This window comes from Crotalus tigris, unplaced genomic scaffold, assembly GCF_016545835.1.
Source record: "Crotalus tigris isolate CLP2741 ecotype Arizona unplaced genomic scaffold, ASM1654583v1 scf7180000017601.7605149639:7615979, whole genome shotgun sequence".
NCBI lineage: Eukaryota > Metazoa > Chordata > Lepidosauria > Squamata > Viperidae > Crotalus > Crotalus tigris.
Genome location: NW_024096505.1, coordinates 5,917,902 through 5,940,998, shown reverse-complemented (window position 1 = coordinate 5,940,998; position 23,097 = coordinate 5,917,902). Strand labels below are relative to the sequence as shown.

Here is a 23,097-nt window from a genome sequence, read left to right as displayed (position 1 = left end):
AAATAAGTCTCAGGATACAATTTTTTTGATCGAATGAACCATTTTATGAGTCTCTTTTTCTGAATCTAAAATGAATTTTTATTTCTTTTGAAGATTTTTAAATAAAATAGGGACAAGCTTTTCAAATTAACCTATTACCTGTTTTGGTGAATTTCCAAACATACCAATTTATTTTGTATTTTAACTATTTTATGTATCATTTAAAAAAATAAAATATTAGAAAATATGTCATAATCCAAATTTTGAATTAAAAAAAATAAAGATTAAATCAGAAAAAGAAGTTTTATTTTGTCTCTGTCCCTCAGTTTTTCTGTCAAATTTCTGTACCAGGAAAAGTGGGATTAAATTTCAGTATTAGTAATATATAATTTTGTTAACTGCTATGTTCTGTCAAACTATAAAGAAAGGGGGTATTACTTTGTAATCCCCACTCCAGAGCTTTGCAAAATAAAATATAACAATCAGTGTGAAGTTGCAATGTATTATTTTTGGGGGGGAGAGGTGGATGTTTAGAATTCGATATTATCTTATCTTTTTGCAATTTTCTGATTGATTCTCAAGCTTCAGTCCAGTATTCTCTCCCACCCCATACAATTAGATATTGTAGTTTATTGATAATAGCAATTTATTTATTAGCATTAGCAAAAATCTTATAATATTTACAATGCTACCTTCTTTGGTAAAATTAGCACAGTTTTAAGTAGGGAGGGAATTAGGAAATTGCCCTAATTTATTTTTTCATTCATTAAATTTATATGGTCACCCATCTCACCAAGTGATTGTGGGAGGCTAACAACAATATAAAAATCCAGCAAAAAATAAGAAAAAATACAAAATAAGTGAACAATTGGAAACCAAAACAAAAATAAGATAACAAAAACAGCAAGAAAATAACCCTCAATACATATATTTCAATAAAGCTAATTCATAGGTCCAGCAGATGCCCTGACCCTTACATTCTTTTGCAATTTAGTTGGGATTGGCTTGAGGGCTCACAAAAATGAGGTTTGGAATTACTTAATACCATAAGCCATTTGTAGGCAATCTGCAGACTATGTGCAGCCTCCAGAAGGATATGGTGCATCTATTACATTGTGCCTAAACAAAGTAAAAGGAGTTAAGATTTCTACCATCACTGACAATGGAAACAATGGGAAGTCAGGTTTTTTTCTCCTTTTAGAACCACTAGGAGACCACCATCTTGCAGCTTCCTCTTTTGTCCTAGGAAAAAGAGGTCAATATCATTGCCATTCTTTTAGCAAAAAGCAAAAAGGCAATGGGTTGTTTTGATTTGGTATTTATGCAGAAGAAAGTAATTATTTATAATGAATTTATAATAGATATGCATATTGTATATACATGCTCATGCCTGAGTGCTGACCATGAATGCCTGAACTGGTCTTTGGGGCAACTCATGAGGGATAACATGACTGCATGGCTTGTATTTTCTTATGCAGTTGTTCTGTTTTCCCCTGATGTTATGTACTAAAAGGTGTGCGTGTATGTATATGTATTACAATTAATATATATTGATGATGTAAAACGAGTTGTCTCTTGGCATAATTGGTAGTACAGTAGATGTGTGACTAATTGAAGTCAAGATATAACTTTCAGATTAATGAAAATATTTTTTTTTAATATATGAACAGAAATAGCTCAAGTCATTGCCTCATACACCGCAACAGGCCCTGAACAGCTTACTCTGGCTCCTGGTCAACTAATACTTATAAGAAAGAAGAATCCTGGGGGTTGGTGGGAAGGAGAACTCCAAGTAAGTTACTAGTTTTGGTTTAAAACTTCGTATGTATATATATGAAAAAATGAAAACTATATAAATTGTAGAACTGGTATTTAAAGTTCATTTATTAGATCCATAAGTAACCCATGTTTTAGTACTGCTAAAGGTAAGTATATATATATTCCTGATTTGCTGAAAATAAGTTGATAATTCCTTTCTCATTAGGCTCGTGGGAAAAAACGGCAAATAGGATGGTTTCCTGCTAACTATGTGAAACTCTTAAGCCCCGGTACTAGTAAAACCACGCCAACTGAGCCCCCCAAATCAACAGCATTACCTTCAGGTAAGTAATATTGTTGAATCTAATTATATACAGAATTCCTTCTTTTAGGAAATCTTTAATTCAAGGAATAATAATAATAATAATAATAATAATAATAATAATAATAATAATAATGGCATTGACAAATTCGCTATTAGTCAATTGCAAAAGGTGGCCTTACTAGGAACTGCTTCCATCCTGCGATGATATCTGTAATACCATCAAACATCCACATCTGCCTATCCCAGGTCCTGGGTAAGGACTCGATAGGTAGACAAAATGCCAAATCCAGTCTGAACATCTGGCTGACTGTGCAATGATCCATAATAATAATAATGATGATGATGATGATTATGGAATGGACCTTGAAGGTCATCTAGTCCAACACCCTGCTCAAGCAGGAAATCCTATACCACTTCAGAAAAATGGCTGTCCAGTTTTTATACTTTTATTTTCATACTTTTGCCTGTTGCATTAATTTTTCTTTTAAAAAGACAAATGCCTTTTAGATGCATTGTTCGAGTGAATTCGACTAGTTACTGGCTAGTCTTTTACAAACCCACTGTCTTTTTTAGTGACTATTTTATTGAATTTAAAATATTGCTCTCAGTACTCCTTTCTGGCTGTAACTTGCACATAAAATAAAAAGGAGTAGCCAAGTTATCTTCTATATAATCTTATTCATCATTACTGAATTTTTTTGTCAAATAATACTGATTTAATTTTTAAGTATATTTGACATTTTATTGAATACAGTTTAAATATTCATACAGATATCAGAAAGCAGCCAGAGGTCATAAGGTCCTCCAACCAATATACAGTTTTCTTCACTTCAAATGCAAGTGACCAATTTCAGACAAATAAAAAATAAAAATAAAAAAAAATGTTCAAATCTAAACTTGCTAAAATAGAAATGAAAAGGATTCTTATTGTGAAGTACTAAATTATATCAAGAAGCAAAACTTCCAACATCTCCAAATGGCTAAAGAGGTCTAATAGACAAATCATTTTTTCTCAGTTCTTCAGAGCATTCTTTTCATAAAATCTATCCGCTAGAATAAAAATACATACTTTATCACATTCTTTAATAAGAATGTATATTACACTCTTTCAACAGAATCTTCTGCCATTGTACATAGTAATCCCATGCCATCAAGCTAGCTCTCCTTTGGCAGTTTTGCATCTTTATCAAAATAACTAGCTCATTCCTGGTTTCAGTGACCAAAGCAAACATTTTATGCTTTACAGCAATATTCCACTGAAGAAATTTTTTCAAATAATAGCACATTGACTAAACAGTTATCGGTCTAGGGAAGTAATTATATTCAGTCAATCAGTCAGTCATTCAGAAATGAATGACTTTGGTTGGTTGAGAGTCTGGTAGCACACACAACTGATACAAGGAGAGATGGAATTTACCAGCCATCTATACACAAACACACGCACACAAACTAAAGATACTACACATATCTGAATGGAAAAAATATATCATTTATTTGAGCACCCAATAATTGCTAAAAGAGCAAGGGTTTCCTGGACCTAGAAGGATCCACTTTTTGCCTGTCAAACTATAATTATCCTTAGATATTAAGACTTGCCCATCAGAAGATCATTTTCTACTCTGATCCAAAATATCTATAATTAACTACATGGAAATTAACAACTTACATAATATGGAAGTTGGAAAAAATATCTTCTTAATATAATCAGCTGTTAGCATCTGTGATATTGCCAGTAATACTTCATTATATGGAATAAACAGAGGTGGAATAAATGATCCTCTGAAGTTGGACTTTAAGCCAATCCACTTTTCCTCTGACCTGTCTAGCTGGAATTCTATCCATTCTTCCATTCATTAGAGATTGTTCAGCGAATTTACCAGCCAACTGTTTTCTGCAAAAATAAGTTGACTTTCAAAAAAGTGGCTTAATACCAAAAGCTAAGACTCCCTGTCTTATAGATATTAGCTCACATTGTTATAATCTCCTCTGCTGCACTTTTTTTGTTTTCTTCAGCATATTTCAGTTCTTAACTATCTTTTCATTCCCTTCAGCGTAGGCATAGTAGCTTTGTCTTTGTCTTTTTAATTTCTTCTAAAAGAGGTAAAAGTTGGAGAACAGTGAGTACTCATAAACTGAGGACTATGTAACAGTGAAGGGAGTTGAGTAGAAAGAGAAACTAATAGTTCATCCTCATGTCTGATCCAGTGATCAGAATGGGATTGGATATCATCTTTGAGCTGAATAGGTTTTTGTCTCCAAGTTCACCATTTTGGTGGCACAGGACCTTTTCAGGTCCATATTTCTCACATTTTTTTCTGCCTTTCCAAGATCTGGCAGAATTGGAATGTTCCAGGACCCATCAATCAAGCAATGTCAACTCATAAGACCCAAGGGACTGCCTTCTCTGTTTCTGCACCTGCCCTTTGGAACAGCATCCCCTATATCCTGAGTTCCAGATGTCCTCAATCCTGATGACTTTTAGAAACCCAAAGACCTGGTTCTCCCCCTCAGGAACTAGGCCAAGATGTTGTGTGTTCTGATTTAATAGTGTGTATCTAGAGTCTTTGTCCCCAGCATGATGTTTTTATTGTTGTTTGCTTTTTTTGATGTTACTATTGTAATGCTCTTACAGAGCACTTAGAGTTGTTTGTCAGATAAGCAGCATTAGAAACAAATAAATAAACAAAAATCCTGTGTGTTTATATGAACAGACATATATACATATACATGTCCATTTTGCCATTTTTTAAAAATAAGTGTTTTTGAAAATGTGAAAATGAAACGGTGAGGAAAAGTTAAGAAATTTTATGTAATTAAGATTCCACTCAGCCATTGCTATTTATACTTGGTCTGTGCTTACCATGAGTTTAATACCAGAGCTTTGGGAAGTAGAGTTTTGAATGTACCTTGAGATTGCTGATTTCTGTGCAAGTTATATTATGAGATTTAGGCCTGTGAGTGATGCAGGTATTGACATGCCCCTTGTGGATAATTTTTTTCCTTTATGAAAATCACCAATCTTACTAATTGTCTATTGTTTTACAGTGTGCCAAGTGATTGGTATGTATGACTACATTGCACAAAATGATGATGAACTAGCATTCAATAAAGGCCAGATCATTAATGTCCTTAATAAAGAAGACCCTGATTGGTGGAAAGGAGAAGTGAATGGGCATGTGGGTCTCTTCCCATCCAACTATGTGAAATTGACAACTGATATGGATCCAAGCCAGCAATGTGAGTGATTCTTTTCTCAATAGTTGCTTAAGATAGTATTTAAAAAGAAACATGCAGCATTGCTATAACTCTGCTGTGTTTTGCAGAATGTGGAGCTTGGCTGTGCTATATATTTGCCTAACTCTCTTTGAAGACCTTCTATATTGCAAGCCTAAATTTGTGTTGGTTTTGAGTTCCATTTCCCTTATAGCATGATACCTTTATCATTTTGCACCATGCTGTTTACATGCCTGGCTCATTTTCCTAGCTTGAATTTTGCTCATTGTTTTGTTTTGCTTATGTGTTGTTTTCCTCCTTTTTCTAGGAATCATATGTTGTCCATCCCCCACTCAGGCTTGAAAGTCCTCAAAGAGACCCACTATCCCATATCACTGTCCAGAGGGATGATGGGAGATGCAGCCTTGATCATGTGACTTCCAGCATGATCATCTACTGCCTTCTGAGTAGAAGAACACACTGCAGAGCAGTTTACCTCATTTTACATTAGTTGCATGTAATCACAATGTTTTTAACTTAATATCTAAGATATAGAAGCAAAATTACAAAAAGAGTCAAAAACACAGGATAGTGGGTCCTTTTGTGGCTTTCATAGTTACCCACCTATTTCTCACCTTGGCATAGGTGCTTTCAAGGGTATAAATATTTTAAAATGCCTATTTTAGTCCTTTAAAAAAAGCATTTTTGTCATTGCAATTTTGTTATTGCAAAAAGACCCACTATCAAGGAATGCTGCATGTATTATTAAAATTGTTCCAAATGTTCATAAATCTGAGACTTGTATTTTTTGTTTTGTTTTGTTTTTCACTTGTCCAGTGTACCTTGGTGTCTGTCTTTTTCCTTTTTATGTATTACTAAAAGAACAGAATTTAGTCTGGTTTAAAGAAAATTAAAATGTGCTCAATTAAAAATTCAGCTTAAGGTATTTGTATCTTGTATTGTTATATGTTGGGTGTTCTTTTAGTGTCTGTGTGAGTGTGTGTGTGTGTGTGTGTATAAATACATCATGGACAAGAAGTTAATTTCCTTCCATGTGCAAGAAAGGATATAAGTGTATAATATAGTTACTCTCATTACCTTATATTTTGCACGTTTATTTGTAACTACACATAATAAGCACCTTTTTGTTCTGTGTCTCAGATTTCTTTGGTTTTTTTTGCCTTTTTATATAAAAATAAAAGAATATAGCATTTATCTATTTCTTGAGAATTAACATGCCTTTTCAAGTTGAAGTTTTATCATCACTGTAATTTAATGACTATGGAACAGATCCTTTAAGCAAGTATCTTATTCTGACAAAAGAATGTATAGAAATACCTTCCTGCAATTAATTTCCAATGTTTACATTTTTTTTAAACTAGACTGTGGAATTTATACAAGTAACATTAAGTGGAGCTTACAGTTAAAAATTTTACATAGATATGTTGTAGCCTAAGCTATGTTTGTCATTTAAATATTAGTTATAAGCTCTTAATTAAATATCTGGTGCAGCCAGCATATAGGAAGAAAAGCCCTATGCCTGAAGCACAATATAGCAACTTTACTAATAACTTTAACTTTTTCCGTTTGTTTATGTATTTTATCTAAATTTTCTGCTGGCAATGTTGTAATTCTTATGTCCATTCACATGGTGCAAAGAACAAGAGAAGCTCCTTAGACACTTGCACTTCAGTATTTTCATTGGTATGAATGTAAAATATATAAATATATAAAACCTGCAGCTTTAACAATTGTAATACGGTCTTTACAATTAGCTACATGTATAGATAATTAAATTCTTCCTATAAAAGCTAGACTAAATGTCTCTGTGTTCTTGTTCCTGTGTATCTATTGAATTTAGTTTAGTGACACTAATCACAAAGAATAGCCCATATTTCGATTTCAGTATCAAAGGCGATCAGTAATGATTTATTTTAATTTCCAAGTATAACTGGTTGTTTTTCAACATGCATCCAAAGTGTCAGCATTGCTGGAATGCCAAAATGGCCAATACTAACTTTACATCTCAGGTTCCTGTATATATTCCAGTTTTTATCTGATTAAAACTTAAGACTATTTTTTTTGAGGTAGCATTCTCCAAGACCATGTTTCTTAAAAGCTGCTACATACTTTAAAAAGAGTTCTTTACCTCTGTGTGGAACAGCTAACTCTTTCTTCATTTCCCGGCTGTTGTATTTGTTGCAATATAAATTAAGCTTGTTTAATTAATCCACTGATTAGAGTCAGTTTCAGAATGTACTAAAGGAGAGGTTTCTTAAAAAGCACACGATCTAATTATTAAGTGAGTTTATGAGTCCATTAAAGAAAAGCCCAATTATTGCTAGGATGTTCTGTAAGGAAAGAACATCAATGTGAGAACTGCCAGTGGGAAAGCAAATGAACCCTGAATTCACCCTATTTTTATTTTATTTATTTGAATATTTTATTGTCATAATTGAAATTGCATTATTACTATTGCCATCAATGAGGAACTAAGAGACTGGAATAAACTTGCATTTCAAAAAATGAATTTTTACTATATTTTATGTGGTCAATTAATGTCTTGAAGCATATCTATTTAATCCACCATTGTAGACTGAAGAATCTCACTGCTGAGTTAAGACCATTTTCCAAGACCTCCATGTATCTCCATTTGTTCCATGGTGAAACATTCAGTTATTTTTGAAGTCAACATGCTAAGATTCTTTTGTGCATTTTAGCAAGCTTTTGTCTCACGAATCTTTATACATTCATTTCTTAGGAATTTAGTAAGAGTCATTGAGTTGTGGGTTAGGAAACGTAATTCAGAGGCCTGCTAAGCCATGAATGTACTAGGTGTTTAGGCAGACATGTGGGTGGGTGGTTGTTGAGTATTATTTTTATATTACCTAACTCAGTAATATGCATATTAAATTGAAGCTATCTAACATGATGAGGAGCTGGTTGGTGGTGAATGCGTCTTTCAGAGAGGCATTATTATTCCGTAGAAAAAGGCAGTAGTATGAATCCTCCTCAAGATACCACTCCTCAGCTCATACATACTGGATATCTATTGACCTATCTCAGGTATCCCTTTTGGGGGAAGGGTGTGGAAAAAGTGATTTGGCTCAAGAGGGCCCCAAAGGAAACAGATTATCTGGATCCTTGCATGGAGACAGCATTGATATATGCCCTATATAACATGAATGGGATAGCAGTAATACAAGCCTCCCTGTACTATTTCATCTCTCAGAGGCTTTTAATACCTTTGAACATTATAGCAGACTGCTCTTTGGAACTCCCTCCCCTCTGGGATCCAATAGGATCCTCACTTTCCAAAGAGCTTTGAAGACCTGAGTTTTCTCACAAGCACTGAGATATAGTAGGAGACTGCAACTCAGTAAAATTATTTCTGGATTTGGGGCACATGTTGCTTTTGGGAGGCATTGGGAGTTTTTGTGCTACTTTTCATGCTTTTCACTGTATTATTGTTTACAAGCTGTCCAGGGTTATGGTGTTTAAGAGGGATGGTAACAAATCATTTAAATAAATAAATGTTATAATCAAAAGTTTGTGTGATTATAACAGTAGGTGGAAATAACTTTGGGAGACAGACAACAGATGCAGTCAAGGGGAATGGTCAGATAATAATAGTAGTAGTAGTAGTAGTAAAGTTGGAAGGGACCTTGGAGGTCATCTAGTCCAACCCTCTGCTCAGGCAGGAAACCCTACACCATTTCGGACAAATGGCTGTCCAGTCTCTTCTTAAAACCTTCCAGGAGGCAGGCTGTTCCAGATAAAAAGCAACATAGCTCTCAGGAGGAATGTGGATGGGGCAAGAGGCTCAGAAGAGAGTCTCCCTAGCTTCTTGGGCTGTAAAAGGGAAATAGAAATGTACTTTCAGTCTTGCAAGATTGATAATAGCTTTGCAAGTAGACCAGAGAGGAAACACAGATGAGCTAATTCTACTTTATAGTAGAGTTATATTAATTGAATCTTCCAAGTCTGAAAGTACATTAAGCCAGATGAATATTTTCAAAACCTTGTGACTTTTGGCTACAGCCAGGATAGGGTAGGAGCTGGGCAGGTTGTTATTTTACAAATGAAATGTCAAGCAAACGATAATCTAAGAACCAAAATATGATAGTTCATGCATTTTTCCATTGGAAGCCAATAGATTATATGGGGGGAGGGGTTACTTCTAAGTAAATTACATTATTTTATACATCTTGCATAGTTTTATAGCTAGAGAAAACTGAGACTTCAATATAAACGTTTTTAATGTTTTCTAGAAAGAATAGGGAACAAGAAATCTTATGTGGGTGACGTAATTTCTGATTTATAAGATAATAGAAAAATACAATAAATGATAATTTTGTCAATATAATTCAGAACTAATTTAAAACACTGTAATACCAAAACAAATCTTATGGATCCTGAGAATTTCTCTCCCAGTATATTTCATTTCACGTACAATAAATCTATCTTATACAAATAAGACTTAAAGAGGATAATATTTATAAACCTATAAAAGAAATAAATAAAACGAACAACTGAAGACTTGAAGAGATATTATGAAATATTTCTGTTTGGATTTCTATGTTACATTTTTGGACAATAACTCAACTATGTTGTGTTTAGAAGCAATTTTCTCATCTTCAATATATTTACATTTAAATGGAAGAATTTTCAATATTGTATTAAAATGTATTGGGCCTAATGAGAATGTATTTGTTCTTACCTACCATCTTTTTGTTGGATTCTTGACCAGCAAGACAGAGGAATTAGAGGAACTCACCAGCCAGTTGACTTCTAACAAAGCACGATGTAAAAATGGCACACTTGCAAATATTACAGTATTGCAATCCTCATCTAAACACTGATGTACTCTCTAGGGTGATAAAGTTAACATCCAAAAAATCACAAGAATAATATTAATACAAATCAAGAATATTCATACAAATCAAAAGAGGAAGATGTGAACTATTAATCCACGAAGTCATAAAATGAAAACAATGGGTTTGTGACATTTGTATGCAGAATTCAAAAATATCTACTGAATCATGCATAACTGTTATAAATAATACTACAGTATGAATAGGGAAGAGATGGTGCTGAATGTTAGAAATGGAGGATTGTTAAGAAATGATTAGAAGGCATATAGCACTATTGTGAAGCTATAATTTAAAGGAACTGAATCTGATTAGCTTTAAGGAGCTAATATAAAATTACTTTTGTGGTGAAATAATGGAAAGTATACAAAGTTTTGTTCAAATCAAATCTTCATTATGGTCATAGACCAACATAGAACTTTACTGTTTCTATAACTTAGGATTTAATATATGGATTTCATGTTAGACTGATAAAACATTCAGGCAACATTTTTTAAATGCACATAAACTCTTAATTTAGTGCATTTAACCTAAAATCTCAAAATATGATCATGTAGTGCAAATGAAAATTATCTTTAATAAAGTGGGGTGAGAATCCAGGAAACCTATAAGAAAGCTAAAGAGACTTATTTACTAAAAACAAGGTTATAGCAATAACATTTGGAACTGTGGTCATTCTTCTTTGGATAAATATCTCTCTTGAGGAGATCTTTTTTTCTGGTAATACTTGCAACCCAAAGGAGGCCAGAAGAGGATCACATTTGGAGTTGAAGTACTGCAAATGCTGATAGAATATTGTCCAACCACACTTGGCCAATAAAGAATTCTATTCTATTAAGGCAGCAGACTAGAAACCAGGAGACTGTGAGTTCTAGACCCACTCTAAGAATGAAAGCTAGTTGGGTGACTTTGGGCTAGTCACTCTCTCACCCTAACTCATCTCACAGGATTGTTATGGAGAAAATAAGAGGAGGAAGGAATATTAGATATCTTTGCTGCACCTAGTTATTTATAAAAATAATAAAGACAGGATAAACAAACTTATGTGTTATCCTCTGGCATGAACATTTCACTCTTTTCATTTTCTTTTGCCATGGTTCCTGTTTAAAATTTAACATTTGTGTCCTGTCAATATTAGTTTTAGGTTATATCTAAGAATAACAGAGAAAACCGAAAAAAATAGCAAGAAAATGTATCATAATTTCATTTTAATGTAAAGATGTTCCTTTCAAAGTCATTCTGTAGGATTACTGTTTCCTAAACAAATGAAATTATGACATTTTATAACTTAAATGTGATACTTAATTTTGTAATAGTTGATTGACAACAGAAAATGAAATCATTATATACAATAGATCTATGTCCTAGTAGAGTTGATTTTTTAGAGGAATGGACTCTCCCATACAGAGAAAAGTATATCTACACCATAAGCCAAGTAAAAAAGGTTACCAGGATTCTTCAGGGAAGCACCAAAATACGGTTAAGTCGTGGACTAATGAATCCCATCTGTCATTATCTGATTAACTTTCTTTGCTGCTAATTGTCATAATTTTCATACCTAAAGGAATTTGCTTAAAATCCTGCTGTATGAACTACTTTTAACCATATGCTCTATTTTTCTTCTTTATTGAGTATAAGCTACATATGTTCCTTATGTAGTTTTTACAAATGTTCACTGTGCAATAAATCATACTTCTCTAAGCAACAACAATTAAGAAAACCAGAATGTTATGGTGAGCACAAAGTGGTTAGGATTGAGGTTAATCTCATTTATCCTTCAGTTAGTAGAAACTAAGGCAGTGTGTGAAAAATGGAACAAAAAAGAATGATAATCATCAGGCTGGTAGTTCCAAAAAAATCATTGGGCCCAAGTCATGCAAGCCTTCTTCATGATATTGTAGCTACTTTCACTGTATTCTGTGATGGCAGGCTGGTAATAACGTATGCCAGCTGGGTTTAAAAAGTACAACCTGGGTAGATTATTAGCTGTCTGTGTACCAAACATCAGCTTTCTAAGGTTTATAGCAAAGAGAAACTTTGCCTGGAGGAAGATTTACAGACACTCTCAATTTGCTAGAGTCTTATGATGCTAAAGAATGAATAGTAGTCAATTTTTACATGTTGCCTCTCTTTCTTTTAATATCCAAGACTAGTTACTGTTCAGCTAAATAATTGGACTCATACCATGGGAAAGATGTATTGGTTCATTGCTTAATGTGATATTCAATTTTTAATTTATTTATTAGCAGTGCTGCTCAGCATTTTAATTTCAGGGAAGCCAGTTTTGCTTCTGAAAAAGATAGATGTGTTGGTGGTTAAAAATAAAAAAGAAGCAGCTTTAAAAGCAACACCCAAAAATTGGAAGCTATGAAAAAGGTAGCATATTCTTTCAGCCATATTTTTCAGGTATATTATTGAACATAGGTTTGTTATTAAACTATAACAAAATGCCATGGTTTTCAGCACAAATCCTCCTCCAAGACAATAAGATCACAATCCAGTGAATCCTAATACAGTGACAACCAATTTGCGCAAAAATCCTCAAGTATGCACAACCTAACTAAAATGATACATGACACATTAGTGCTCCAAATGGAAGTAAAGTTTTTCTGAAAAGCAGAATTAAAAAATGTATAAGAGTTCTTAATCATTTCCACTGTTCAATTTAGTCACATACTGTTAAGGAATCCAGCAATTTGAGAAAGGCTACTTTAAAATGTAATTAAGAAAAAATATTGGCTTCTAATATCATTGAGTAAAAGTTTTAATTAATTAATTAAATTTATATGCAGCCCATCTCACTGTTGAGTGACCTTGGGCAGTTTACAACATTGTAAAAACAAGTACAAAATTTAAAATATTTAATTATTAAACAGAGAGTAAATAATAGATTGGAGGTAGGCTCTTCTTCCTAGTCCACTAGCTACCACCAGCATAGAATGATGCCCCCGTTAGGGTCCGAGGCCACATGGCAGAGCCAGGTTTTGAGATTCTTTTGGACGGGTGAGAAAATGGGAGCAATATCACCTTGAAGGACACAGTGTTCCAAAGGGAGGGAGCCACAGCAGAAAAGGCCCTTTTTCTGGACCCCATCAACCAGAATTCCTTGAGTGGGGTCTTCTGCTGGGATGAGCCAATCCCACTGGGTTGAGATGATTCCTCAGATGGTGCGGACCCATGCCATAAAAGGTTTTAAAAGTCATAACCAACATCTTGAATTGGTGTAAATTTTCATTTTAAATTTTAAATTGTATTTAAACATTCCTTCTTTAGCAATCAATTTAAGTTTCTATTTTACCTCCTGTCAGATGGTAATTGTCTAGCTCCCTTTAGTATATTATTTTAATAGTAGATAATGTTCACTTTTTTTCCCTTGTGCAGAAGTTTTGGCTTTCAAGTGGCATATTGGGAGGGACTTCAGACTTATGGGCAAGGTCAGGACACAATTAAATTTGTTTCATTTTGTTTATATTTAGAGGTAATTGAAATTAAACCCAATTAATGTGATTTCTATTGAGCCATGAAGTTTTGGAGGTCCCCATAGGCACTCGGGGTTTTTGGGAACCACATAAGTCTCTGAGTTTGACTATCAGAGTATCAAAAATATAGATAATGAAATGCCAACTTGAAAAAAATAAAATAAGATATAGATGAGCAAAGCAGGGGAGCAACATAAAACTAAACTAAAACAAAGGATGTTAACAATAAAAATATGTTTTCCAATGAAGTGAACTTCATTGTATCTGATTGCTTCAGAGTATATATCTTCCTGTGCATATTGTATACTTGTATGAGAATGACTCAACCATTCACTCACTCACTCTCAGCCCAACTTTCACAAAGGAGTTTTGGGTAGAAATGGAGAGGAACGAATGATATCTTGAGTTCCTGGAAGAAATATAAATATATGAGAAATCAATCAATCAAAGTACATACAGAGTATTGCTAGGCAAAGGAATGTTTACAAACAATGCTTTAGCTGGTCATCTACTAAAATAGATTTCATTCTGACTAAGGTGGGAAGCTGCCTTACTTAAAATGCATGATCTGGTGTTGCTCATTAATCCAAATTCTGTCCTATTTAAAAAAATCTACAAAACTATATAAAAGCCTGGTTTTCCAGGTAATGAATTAATATTTTAATGCAAAAATATAAATACATATTTTTACATACATACAAATTGAAGTACACTGTTCTTAATTGCTGTATGCACCCACATGTTGTGAAAGCTATGGGGTGCTAATCTTTTAAGCAAAATGTTTCTATTTTCTCCTTTGGCTACTCCTTTGTGAATGGAGCATATCTTTCAATTCAAAAGTGTAGAAGCATATTTTTAAAAAATGTTAATATTTGCAGTTGTAGGTTTGGTAATGTAATGCAGAGCAGATTTTATTGTAGTGCTGTTTAATGCTTTAAAAACATGATTGAATGATTCATATGCTTACATATGAATCATTCAATCATGTTAAATCCTCTTCTGTAATCTGTAATTGTTCAACTTGGAAACAATTTTCAAATTTAGTAATATTATAGTATTAAAATGGAGCATATTTGAAAGAGAATGAGGTTTGAGTTATTTGCAATTCCAACAACAACAATCAATCATTAAACATCATCATGTGGATTTTATGCAGAATTTTGTTAATAATCAAAACAATAAATAGCTCCTCTTTCATTGTGTTTTTCAGGGTGTGCCGATTTGCATCTTCTAGACATGTTGACACCTACAGAAAGGAAACGGCAAGGGTACATTCATGAACTCATAGTAACAGAAGAGAATTATGTGAATGATTTACAATTAGTAACAGAGGTGAGTTTAATTGTTCATTATTAAAAATTACTCTTCCCCAGGTTCATCCATTACTTGCTAGATAAGGTATGTCTGTGGGATGTCTATAATGATCTTAAAGTGCCTTTTGATCTGAATTAGAACTCAAGCCCATTGGTGCCAATATAACAGTAAATTTTCCTGGTGCTTGCAAGCCTCCTTGTCCATGTACAATGCATTCAGAAAGTATTCAGACCCCCTTCACTTTTGTCAATTTTGTTTTGCTGCAGCTTGATTCAACAGTTGTTGAAATTCATTTTTTTTCTCATTAATCTACACTCAGTACTCCATAATGACAAAGTAAAAACAGAATTTTAGAAATGTCTGTAAATTTATTAAAAAGAAAAAATTGAAATATCACATTGACATAAGTATTCAGACCCTTCACTTAGTACTGTGTTGAAGCATCTTCGGCAGCAATTACAGCCTCAAATCTTTCTGGATATGATGCGACAAACTTTGCACACCTAGAGTGGGGGATTTTCTGCCATTCTTTCTTGCAAATCCTCTCAAGCTCAGTCAGATAGGATGGTAGCCATCGATGGACAGCAATTTTTAGGTCCCGCAACAGATATTCAATAGGGTTCAAGTCAGGGCTCTGACTGGGCCACACTAGGAGATTCACAGAGTTGTCCCTAAGCCACTCCTGTGTTGTCCTGTCTGTGTGCTTAGGATCGTTATCATGTTGCAAAGTGAACCTTCTGCCTAGTATGAGCGCCGTGGAACAGGTGTTCATTGAGGATATCCCTATACTTTGCTCTATTCAGCTTTCCCTCAACCGTGACCAGTCTCCCAGTCCCTGCTGCTGAAAAACACCTCCATAGCATGATGCTGACACCACCAAGCTTAATTGTTGGGATGATATTGGGCAGGTGATAAGCGGTGCCTGGTTTCCTCCAGACATAATGTTTAGAAGTGAGGCCAAACAGTTCAAGTTTGGTTTCAATAGACCACTGAATCCTGTTCCTCATTGTCTAAAAGTCCTTCAGATGCTTTTTTGCAAACTCCAAGAGGGCTTTCTGTGTTTTGCACTGAGGAGAGGCCTTCATCTAGCCACTCTGCCATAAAGCCCAGATCGGTGGAGGGCTGCAGTGATGGTTGTCCTTCTGGAACTCTGTCGCATCTCCGCATAGATCTCTGGAGCTCAGTCAGAGTGACCATAGGGTTCTTGGTCACCTCTCCTACTAAGGCTCTTCTCCCCCGATTGCTCAGTTTAACCGGGCGACCAGTTCTTAGAAAAGTCCTGGTTGTGCCAAATGTCTTCCATTTGAGAATTATGGAAGTCACTGTGCTCTTAGGAACCTTCAGTGTAACAGAAATTTTATTGTAACCTTCCCCAGATCTGTGCTTTGTAATAATCCTGTCTCAGAGCTCTGCAGGCGATTCCTTTGACTTCATGGCTTTTGCTCTGGTACAGCATGCATTGGCAGTTGTGAGGCCTTCTATAGAGAGGTGTGTGACTTTCTAAATCAGTGGTTCTCAACCTTTCTAATGCTGCGACCCCATAATACAGTTCCCTATGTTGTGGTGACCCCCAACCACTTATACATCACCGAGTGCCAGGGGCGTGGCCAAAGAAAAGGGGGAAAAAATGGCAGACAGCCTTGTTTGGCGACCCTCGTGAAATGGTCGTTCGACCCCAAATGGGGTCCCGACCCACAGGTTGAGAACCACTGTTCTAAATCATGTCCAATCAATTAATTTACCACAAGTCAACTCCAAAGAAGGCATAGAAACATGTTAGCAAAGATCAAGAGAAATGGGAGGCACCTGAGCTAAATTTCAAGTGTTGTTGCAAAAGGTCTGAATACTTAAGCAATATGATTTTTCAGTTTTTTCTTTTTAATAATTTTACAGATATTTCTAACATTTTGTTTTCATTTTGTCATTATGGGGTACAGAGTGTAGATTAATGAGAAAAAAATGATTTTCAACAACTGTAGAATCAGGCTGTAGCATAACAAAATTGACAAAAGTGAAGGGGGTCTGAATATTTTCTTAATGCACTATGATTGTTTTGGCTGCTCTGAGTTAAGCAGTTAGTGTACTTAACGTCTCCTGATGCAATTACTGGGGTTTTAAAGTACTGGTCTTTGACAATATTGCATTCTATGAAATTATCAAGGTGACGCAGGAAAAGATGTTTTCAGATCTTTGATCTTACGTTGAGAGCGCAAATGAAGTACAGAGTAACTTTTCTAAATTGTTTCTTTAAATCTTCAGGTCTTCCAGAAGCCACTGATGGACTCTGAACTGCTGACAGAAAAAGAAGTTGCTATGATTTTTGTAAACTGGAAAGAACTTATTATGTGCAATATTAAACTACTGAAGTAAGTTAATATGTAAACCTTTTTTTGTCAATATTGTAACACGTTAGGGAATCTTTCTATTTCATTGGGAAGGAAAAATATAGAAATTAAAATGATGGGGGGAGATGGTTCTGCAAAGCCAGAAAGTTGGGAATTGGAGCTTCGCACACAAACACTTACTCACTGCTTCTGTGGCCTGGTTCCGAATGCAAACTCCTGTTTTAGGGAACTGAAAGGTTTTGATAGTTCTGAAGGTGAAGCCACATTATAGGTGGGCAAGGCTCTGGGAAGATTTCCAGGTTCTTTGTTTTCTGACAGATACTTTTATTTTATACCTTATGCTGTAGTTTCCAAGTTTTCTTTCCTCATAATGGAAGGAAAACATTGCAATGATCAGAGGAAACTCCCGGAGTTGCAGAAATAGGACTCAGTATCCACAGGTTGTTAATCCCTGCACTTACAGAAAGTTCTTCTGGTTCAAAAAGCTTTTCCTAACGGAGGGCCTGCAACTGTTTATATTCCAAAGTTCAAATGCTTTGATTTGTGGGATATTAATAAAGGGATTAAATCAAATACCTAACAGAATATCCATTTTACTTTTTGCTATTTAGAGCACTGCGAGTTCGTAAAAAGATGTCAGGTGAAAGAATGCCAGTTAAAATGATAGGTGATATCCTGACTGCACAGCTTCCTCACATGCAGCCCTACATTCGATTCTGCAGCTGCCAGCTTAATGGGGCAGCACTCATACAGCAGAAAACAGATGAAGTGCCCGACTTCAAGGACTTTGTTAAAGTAAGAGAACGTCACGCTTGCTTCTCTTTTTCTTTGCAGAAGCTTCTGCGTTTAAAGCATGCCAAGCAGAAACACAGCTTTATAATTGAAAACTTTATACATATATATATATATGTGTGTGTGTGTGTGTGTGTGTGTGTCCCCTAGTGACCATAACTTGGATAGAGGGGAATCAGAAGTAACAACTACACAATTCATGCATTTATAATGCACCTAAATAATGATATCACAGTTTAGAGATCCATCTATTCAATTCCAAAAACAAAGGAGCCTTTGATTTTGTTCCAAATAATTGACTTTTACACAGGATGGCAAGATTCTTTTTAGAATTAGGAAGTTTGAAAAACAGATTGTGATTCAACATAACCACTACCATGAGTTTGTTAAGAACCCTTCATTTTCAGATCAAGAATCTGTTACAACCAGCATTCCATTTCTAGTAGCAGCCAAATACCATTTGACAACTAAGGAATGGCCTGAACAGTTATCTGGAATACAAATAATTTGAAATTCTGCTTCTGTTCTACAAGTAAATGGTGAAGCCAGGAAAAACAATTTGGGAAACAGAAGAATAAATATTGTGTATATGACACTTCTCCATGTCCGAAGATATATCCAAGGGGATACTGTTTTTTCTCTTAGTTGTATGTACATTCTTCACTGTTAGTAGAACTGAGGAAATCTATGTTAAGTAGGTTTGCTGCATTCTCTGTAGCATTTCCTTCAACACTTAGTCATGGACTGCTAGCTTTCAATTCTTCAAATAGATTGGTGAATGCCTCCAAGTATACCTCTTGCGAACTATTGCTCAGTATCTTTTAATGTAACTCTGTGTTAGTTAAGCCCTTAGCTTGGGATACTGAGAATTTTAAAAGCTTCTCAGTATCCCAAATTGAGATTTCTGTGACACACATCTACAGAAATGTATCTACATCATTATCTAAAACAAATCTCTTTTATCTGTTTTTACTAAAACATACATATGTTGCAAAATCAAGTACATGGTATCAGAATCAGTTTCAAAAGATTGGATCAGTACCTCAATATAACATTACAGTTACATAACATAGTCACAATACATTTTTAAACCAATATACTGTTATATCAAAGCTTCTCTGATAAAACAGATACCTATCTGAAATAATCTATCCTTAGTCTATCTGAGGGGGAAAAAATATCCTCACTAGAGAGCCTTATGCCTCTTTGAGAAAACTTTTGAGTTTTTCATAGAATCATTGGGCTGGAAGGGACCTTGGAGGTCTTCTAGTCCAACCCCCTGACCAAGGCAGGAGTGTCCCAGACAAATGGTTATCCAATTTTTTCTTGAAAACCTCTAGAGACAGAGCACTGACAACTCCAGGAGGCAAGCTGTTCCATTTATTAATTGTTCTCATGATCAGGAAATTTCTCATTATATCCACACTGGATCTCCCTCTGTCAAGCTTCCATCCATTGCTTCTTGTGCCTTCAGGTGCTATGGAAAATAAATGTATAGTTTACCTGTTAATTCTTAATATATGTTTGGACTAATAATCAGGAGTAGAAAAAAATAAAATTTCCCAAATAAGAAAGTGCTCCTGGGGTAACAGTGCCCTGTAGCAATTATTTGGCTTTTAGTCACCATGCTATGCAAGAAAGACTAATATCCTGGGATTAGGAATTTTGATCATGAATGAACCCCAGTGTTGCATGAACAAATGTCCACTCTTTTTCTTTCTCCTTTTTCCCCTTTCCAATCTCCATTCAGTTTCCCTGGGCGAGACAGCTCAAAATTCTATTTCTCAGTGACCAGTGGATAGCATTTGTATAAGCAATTTAGGCCTGCTATATATATATTTTAATACTATAGATTTACAGGTGGAAAGAAAGAGAGAATTCGATGTTTACATAATATAAATAATAAAGGAAGATCCTGTTTGATTTTTGACATTTTAAAAATACGTTTCATAATCAACTGACATTTCTTACTTTCTCAATATTTCAGAAATTAGCAATGGATCCTCGCTGTAAAGGAATGCCACTGTCAAGCTTTTTGCTAAAGCCTATGCAGCGAGTTACACGATATCCTCTAATAATAAAAAATGTAAGTCTTTTTGTTATCAGATTAAAATTCTGAGATCCAAATTCACTTTGTTAATTTATCTGATATGCACTACTTGTCATACTAGAACAGCCAGCTCTGGCTTGATAGTCACCAGATATGTTGAATTATAAGTCTGTCCATTCTTATGTCTGTAACCATGAGAGAACGTTGAACACTAGGCCTTCACAAGCATATGTAGTCTTCCTAACCCTAAGCTAAATTGTATGCACTTTGTTATGTATTGATCTGTCTTTCCCCTCTCCTCTATTAGTTTTATTTGGAGGTTTGATCCCTCCCTACATAGCTGAAACATGAATTGATCTGGTTTTTAGTTCTTTAAGAGTATGATTAAGAAAGTTTGAGGGGTGAACAGATAATGAAAGGTTCAAATTATGTTAGAGTAATGTAAGAAAGATTAAAATAAGATTGCTTTGAAAATGAGTCAGCTTTAATCAGTTTTAGCAATCAAGAAATGTTACAAATGGCTTTTCTTAATGATTTGTACAGGGTCGTATTTCTTAAGTTTATTTTTCTTTATTTTTATAATTAACAAAAATTAAAAGGGAATAGATTTGCAGGTTTCTAAGGAACTAAATTGGCTTATTTTTATGTAGATATTGGAAAATACTCCTGAAAATCATCCTGATCATAGCCACTTGAAACATGCTTTAGAGAAAGCAGAAGAATTGTGTTCACAGGTGAATGAAGGTGTACGTGAGAAAGAAAATTCAGACAGATTAGAATGGATCCAGGCTCATGTTCAATGTGAAGGATTATCAGAGGTAAAGCTTAAATATATAAAAACAAATTATATTTTACTTTAAAAAAGATAGCTGAAATAATGTTAATAACTCTGTTTAGTTAAAGAGATATTAATAAGATTTTAAATTAATTTTATCCTACTCTTCATTGGACATAACTTCTACCAGTGTCAACTTTCTGGTTTTCATTTCTCTTTGACTCCTTTGTTAAGCCACAATATGGTGGTGACTGTTACGTCAACTAAGTTCTTTTCATACTATTCCACTTAAAAAATCAACTCTTTTCTGTATCAGTAATGCTGAAAAGGGCTGTTTCTTAAAATCAAAGATATAGATTAAGGTAGTTGTTATTCATTAATGGGTTTATATATCATAGGAAGCCAAAATTGTTATTTGATTTTAACTTAGTTTGTAGTGGAAACTCAGCTATTCTAAATGGTGATTATGGCTTAGAACAATGTGTAAACGGTGTGATCACAGGTTAGCACAATGTGAATCTAGACAGTCTGTGTTCACATATCACATAATCATGGTTTAGCATAAATGAACAAGCAGCATAACTTGGGCTTTGCTTTCCCATTCATCCTCCCAAGTTATATGGTCAGAGAGAAAAATTCAAATTTTTCTGTTCCTTTTCCTTGTTTGATAGTGGATAGTTTAAAACAAATCATCTTCAAATGCTAGTTTTTGAAGCTGCCTTCTTTAGAATAAGTACAGTTAATGTTAACTACAGGTCCAGTTTGGGTGAGAAGCAAAGCTGTTCTAAAAAACAAGTGGAAGAAACAATTGCCAATTTCAATTCTTAGCCAATGGTACTTACTGGCATTTATTATACTAATATAATTTTAATAGTTATATTAAATTAATAATAAAACTTATATTGATCCATGTCTTAATATGGCAGCAAATATGGCCAGTGTTGCCAACAGATAAAAAGTAGTCAACTGGTAGCAAAACTAGTTCAGTGTATTATAATCCTATTGTGCCAATGTATTGTTACCAATTTTATTTTTATACCTCCTTCAATTCTTTAAACTTTCCTTCTTTCAAATCTGATTGAAGGATATAAATCTAAAGGAATAATTTCACAAATGACCCTTATTTTTTAGCCACACCACTAAGTGATGACATTACACTGTTGGGTTAAAGCATTTACCCTGAACAGAAGCTGATGTCATAGGTTCAATTACACACAACAATGTCATGACTGGTATATTTTTATACATCTCACTGCTGCTGGGTTTGTGTGTGTGTATGTTTTGTTCCCCCTCAGCAACTTGTTTTTAATTCTGTTACAAACTGCTTGGGGCCACGCAAATTTCTGCACAGTGGAAAACTCTACAAGGCCAAGAGCAACAAGGAATTGTATGGTTTTCTGTTCAACGACTTCCTCCTGCTGACACAGATCATAAAACCTCTTGGTTCATCTGGCACAGACAAGGTTTTCAGCCCTAAATCTAATCTGCAGTATAAAATGTACAAAACCGTAAGTATCACTTTTAAAAAGGAATTATTGATTTATAATTAAAATATCCTTTTTTTCATTCAGACACATGAAGGTCCCAAACTCTTGAAGCCAATAGGCGTCTTTGGAATTTTGAGAACAAAGCTTGGATATTTTTACAAAATGATTCCATGCCCATTCCAAAATGTTTGCTATTGTTGCCTGAAAGCAAACCAGTGAGGAAGTTTTTGTCAGGGAAATATGGAGCCAATGAGATGGCTACACTGTGCGTAGGAAGCTGGTTCATTCTCCCATGGTCCTGTTTATATCTGTGTTTAAACTGTTTTTACATTATTTAAAATTTTAAATTGTTGAATTATGCTGCTGTTTTTCAATTCTTTCGCCCGATTGTTTTATTTATGTCACCTAGAGTCACATCCGTGAGACGGGCAGCTATGTAAATTTCATAAGTAAATTTCCTCTAATGTCTTTCCTAGCCTAGGTGCCCTATGCTATGCCCCAGTTAATCTTGGACTTTACTTTGAAATAAAGCACTGGGTGTCAAATTTGACAAAGGTAATCCAAACACTGGATGTAACATGGGTAGATAAGGCCTATGACATAAAAATATTTGTTCTGTGTTTCTTAGGCTTGGTGCCAGGCAGCAGTTGACTGCTGACATAATGAATACAGTATTCCTTGTCCAGAACACTAGCCATTTTAAGATAAT

General features: G+C 34.6%; 1 protein-coding gene across 9 annotated transcripts in view; it reads left to right on the top strand.

Moving 5' to 3' along the window:
• ITSN1 (intersectin 1) overlaps positions 1–23,097 on the top strand; it is a 95,129-nt gene that overhangs the window by 63,660 nt on the left and 8,372 nt on the right. For 8 of the 9 annotated variants that reach the window (XR_005553590.1, XM_039318803.1, XM_039318793.1 and 5 more), the window contains 9 exons: positions 1,650–1,771; positions 1,964–2,081; positions 5,108–5,299; positions 14,836–14,957; positions 17,199–17,305; positions 17,896–18,079; positions 20,064–20,162; positions 20,777–20,944; positions 22,197–22,409. Coding sequence is in view for 8 of the 9 variants with exons in the window: in XM_039318803.1 (XP_039174737.1) it covers positions 1,650–1,771; positions 1,964–2,081; positions 5,108–5,299; positions 14,836–14,957; positions 17,199–17,305; positions 17,896–18,079; positions 20,064–20,162; positions 20,777–20,944; positions 22,197–22,409 (1,325 nt within the window). In the remaining variant the exon portion in view is untranslated. Of the gene's footprint in view, positions 1–1,649; positions 1,772–1,963; positions 2,082–5,107; positions 5,300–5,603; positions 7,090–14,835; positions 14,958–17,198; positions 17,306–17,895; positions 18,080–20,063; positions 20,163–20,776; positions 20,945–22,196; positions 22,410–23,097 lie in introns of those variants that run through there. The other variant, XM_039318834.1, reaches the window with a different exon arrangement.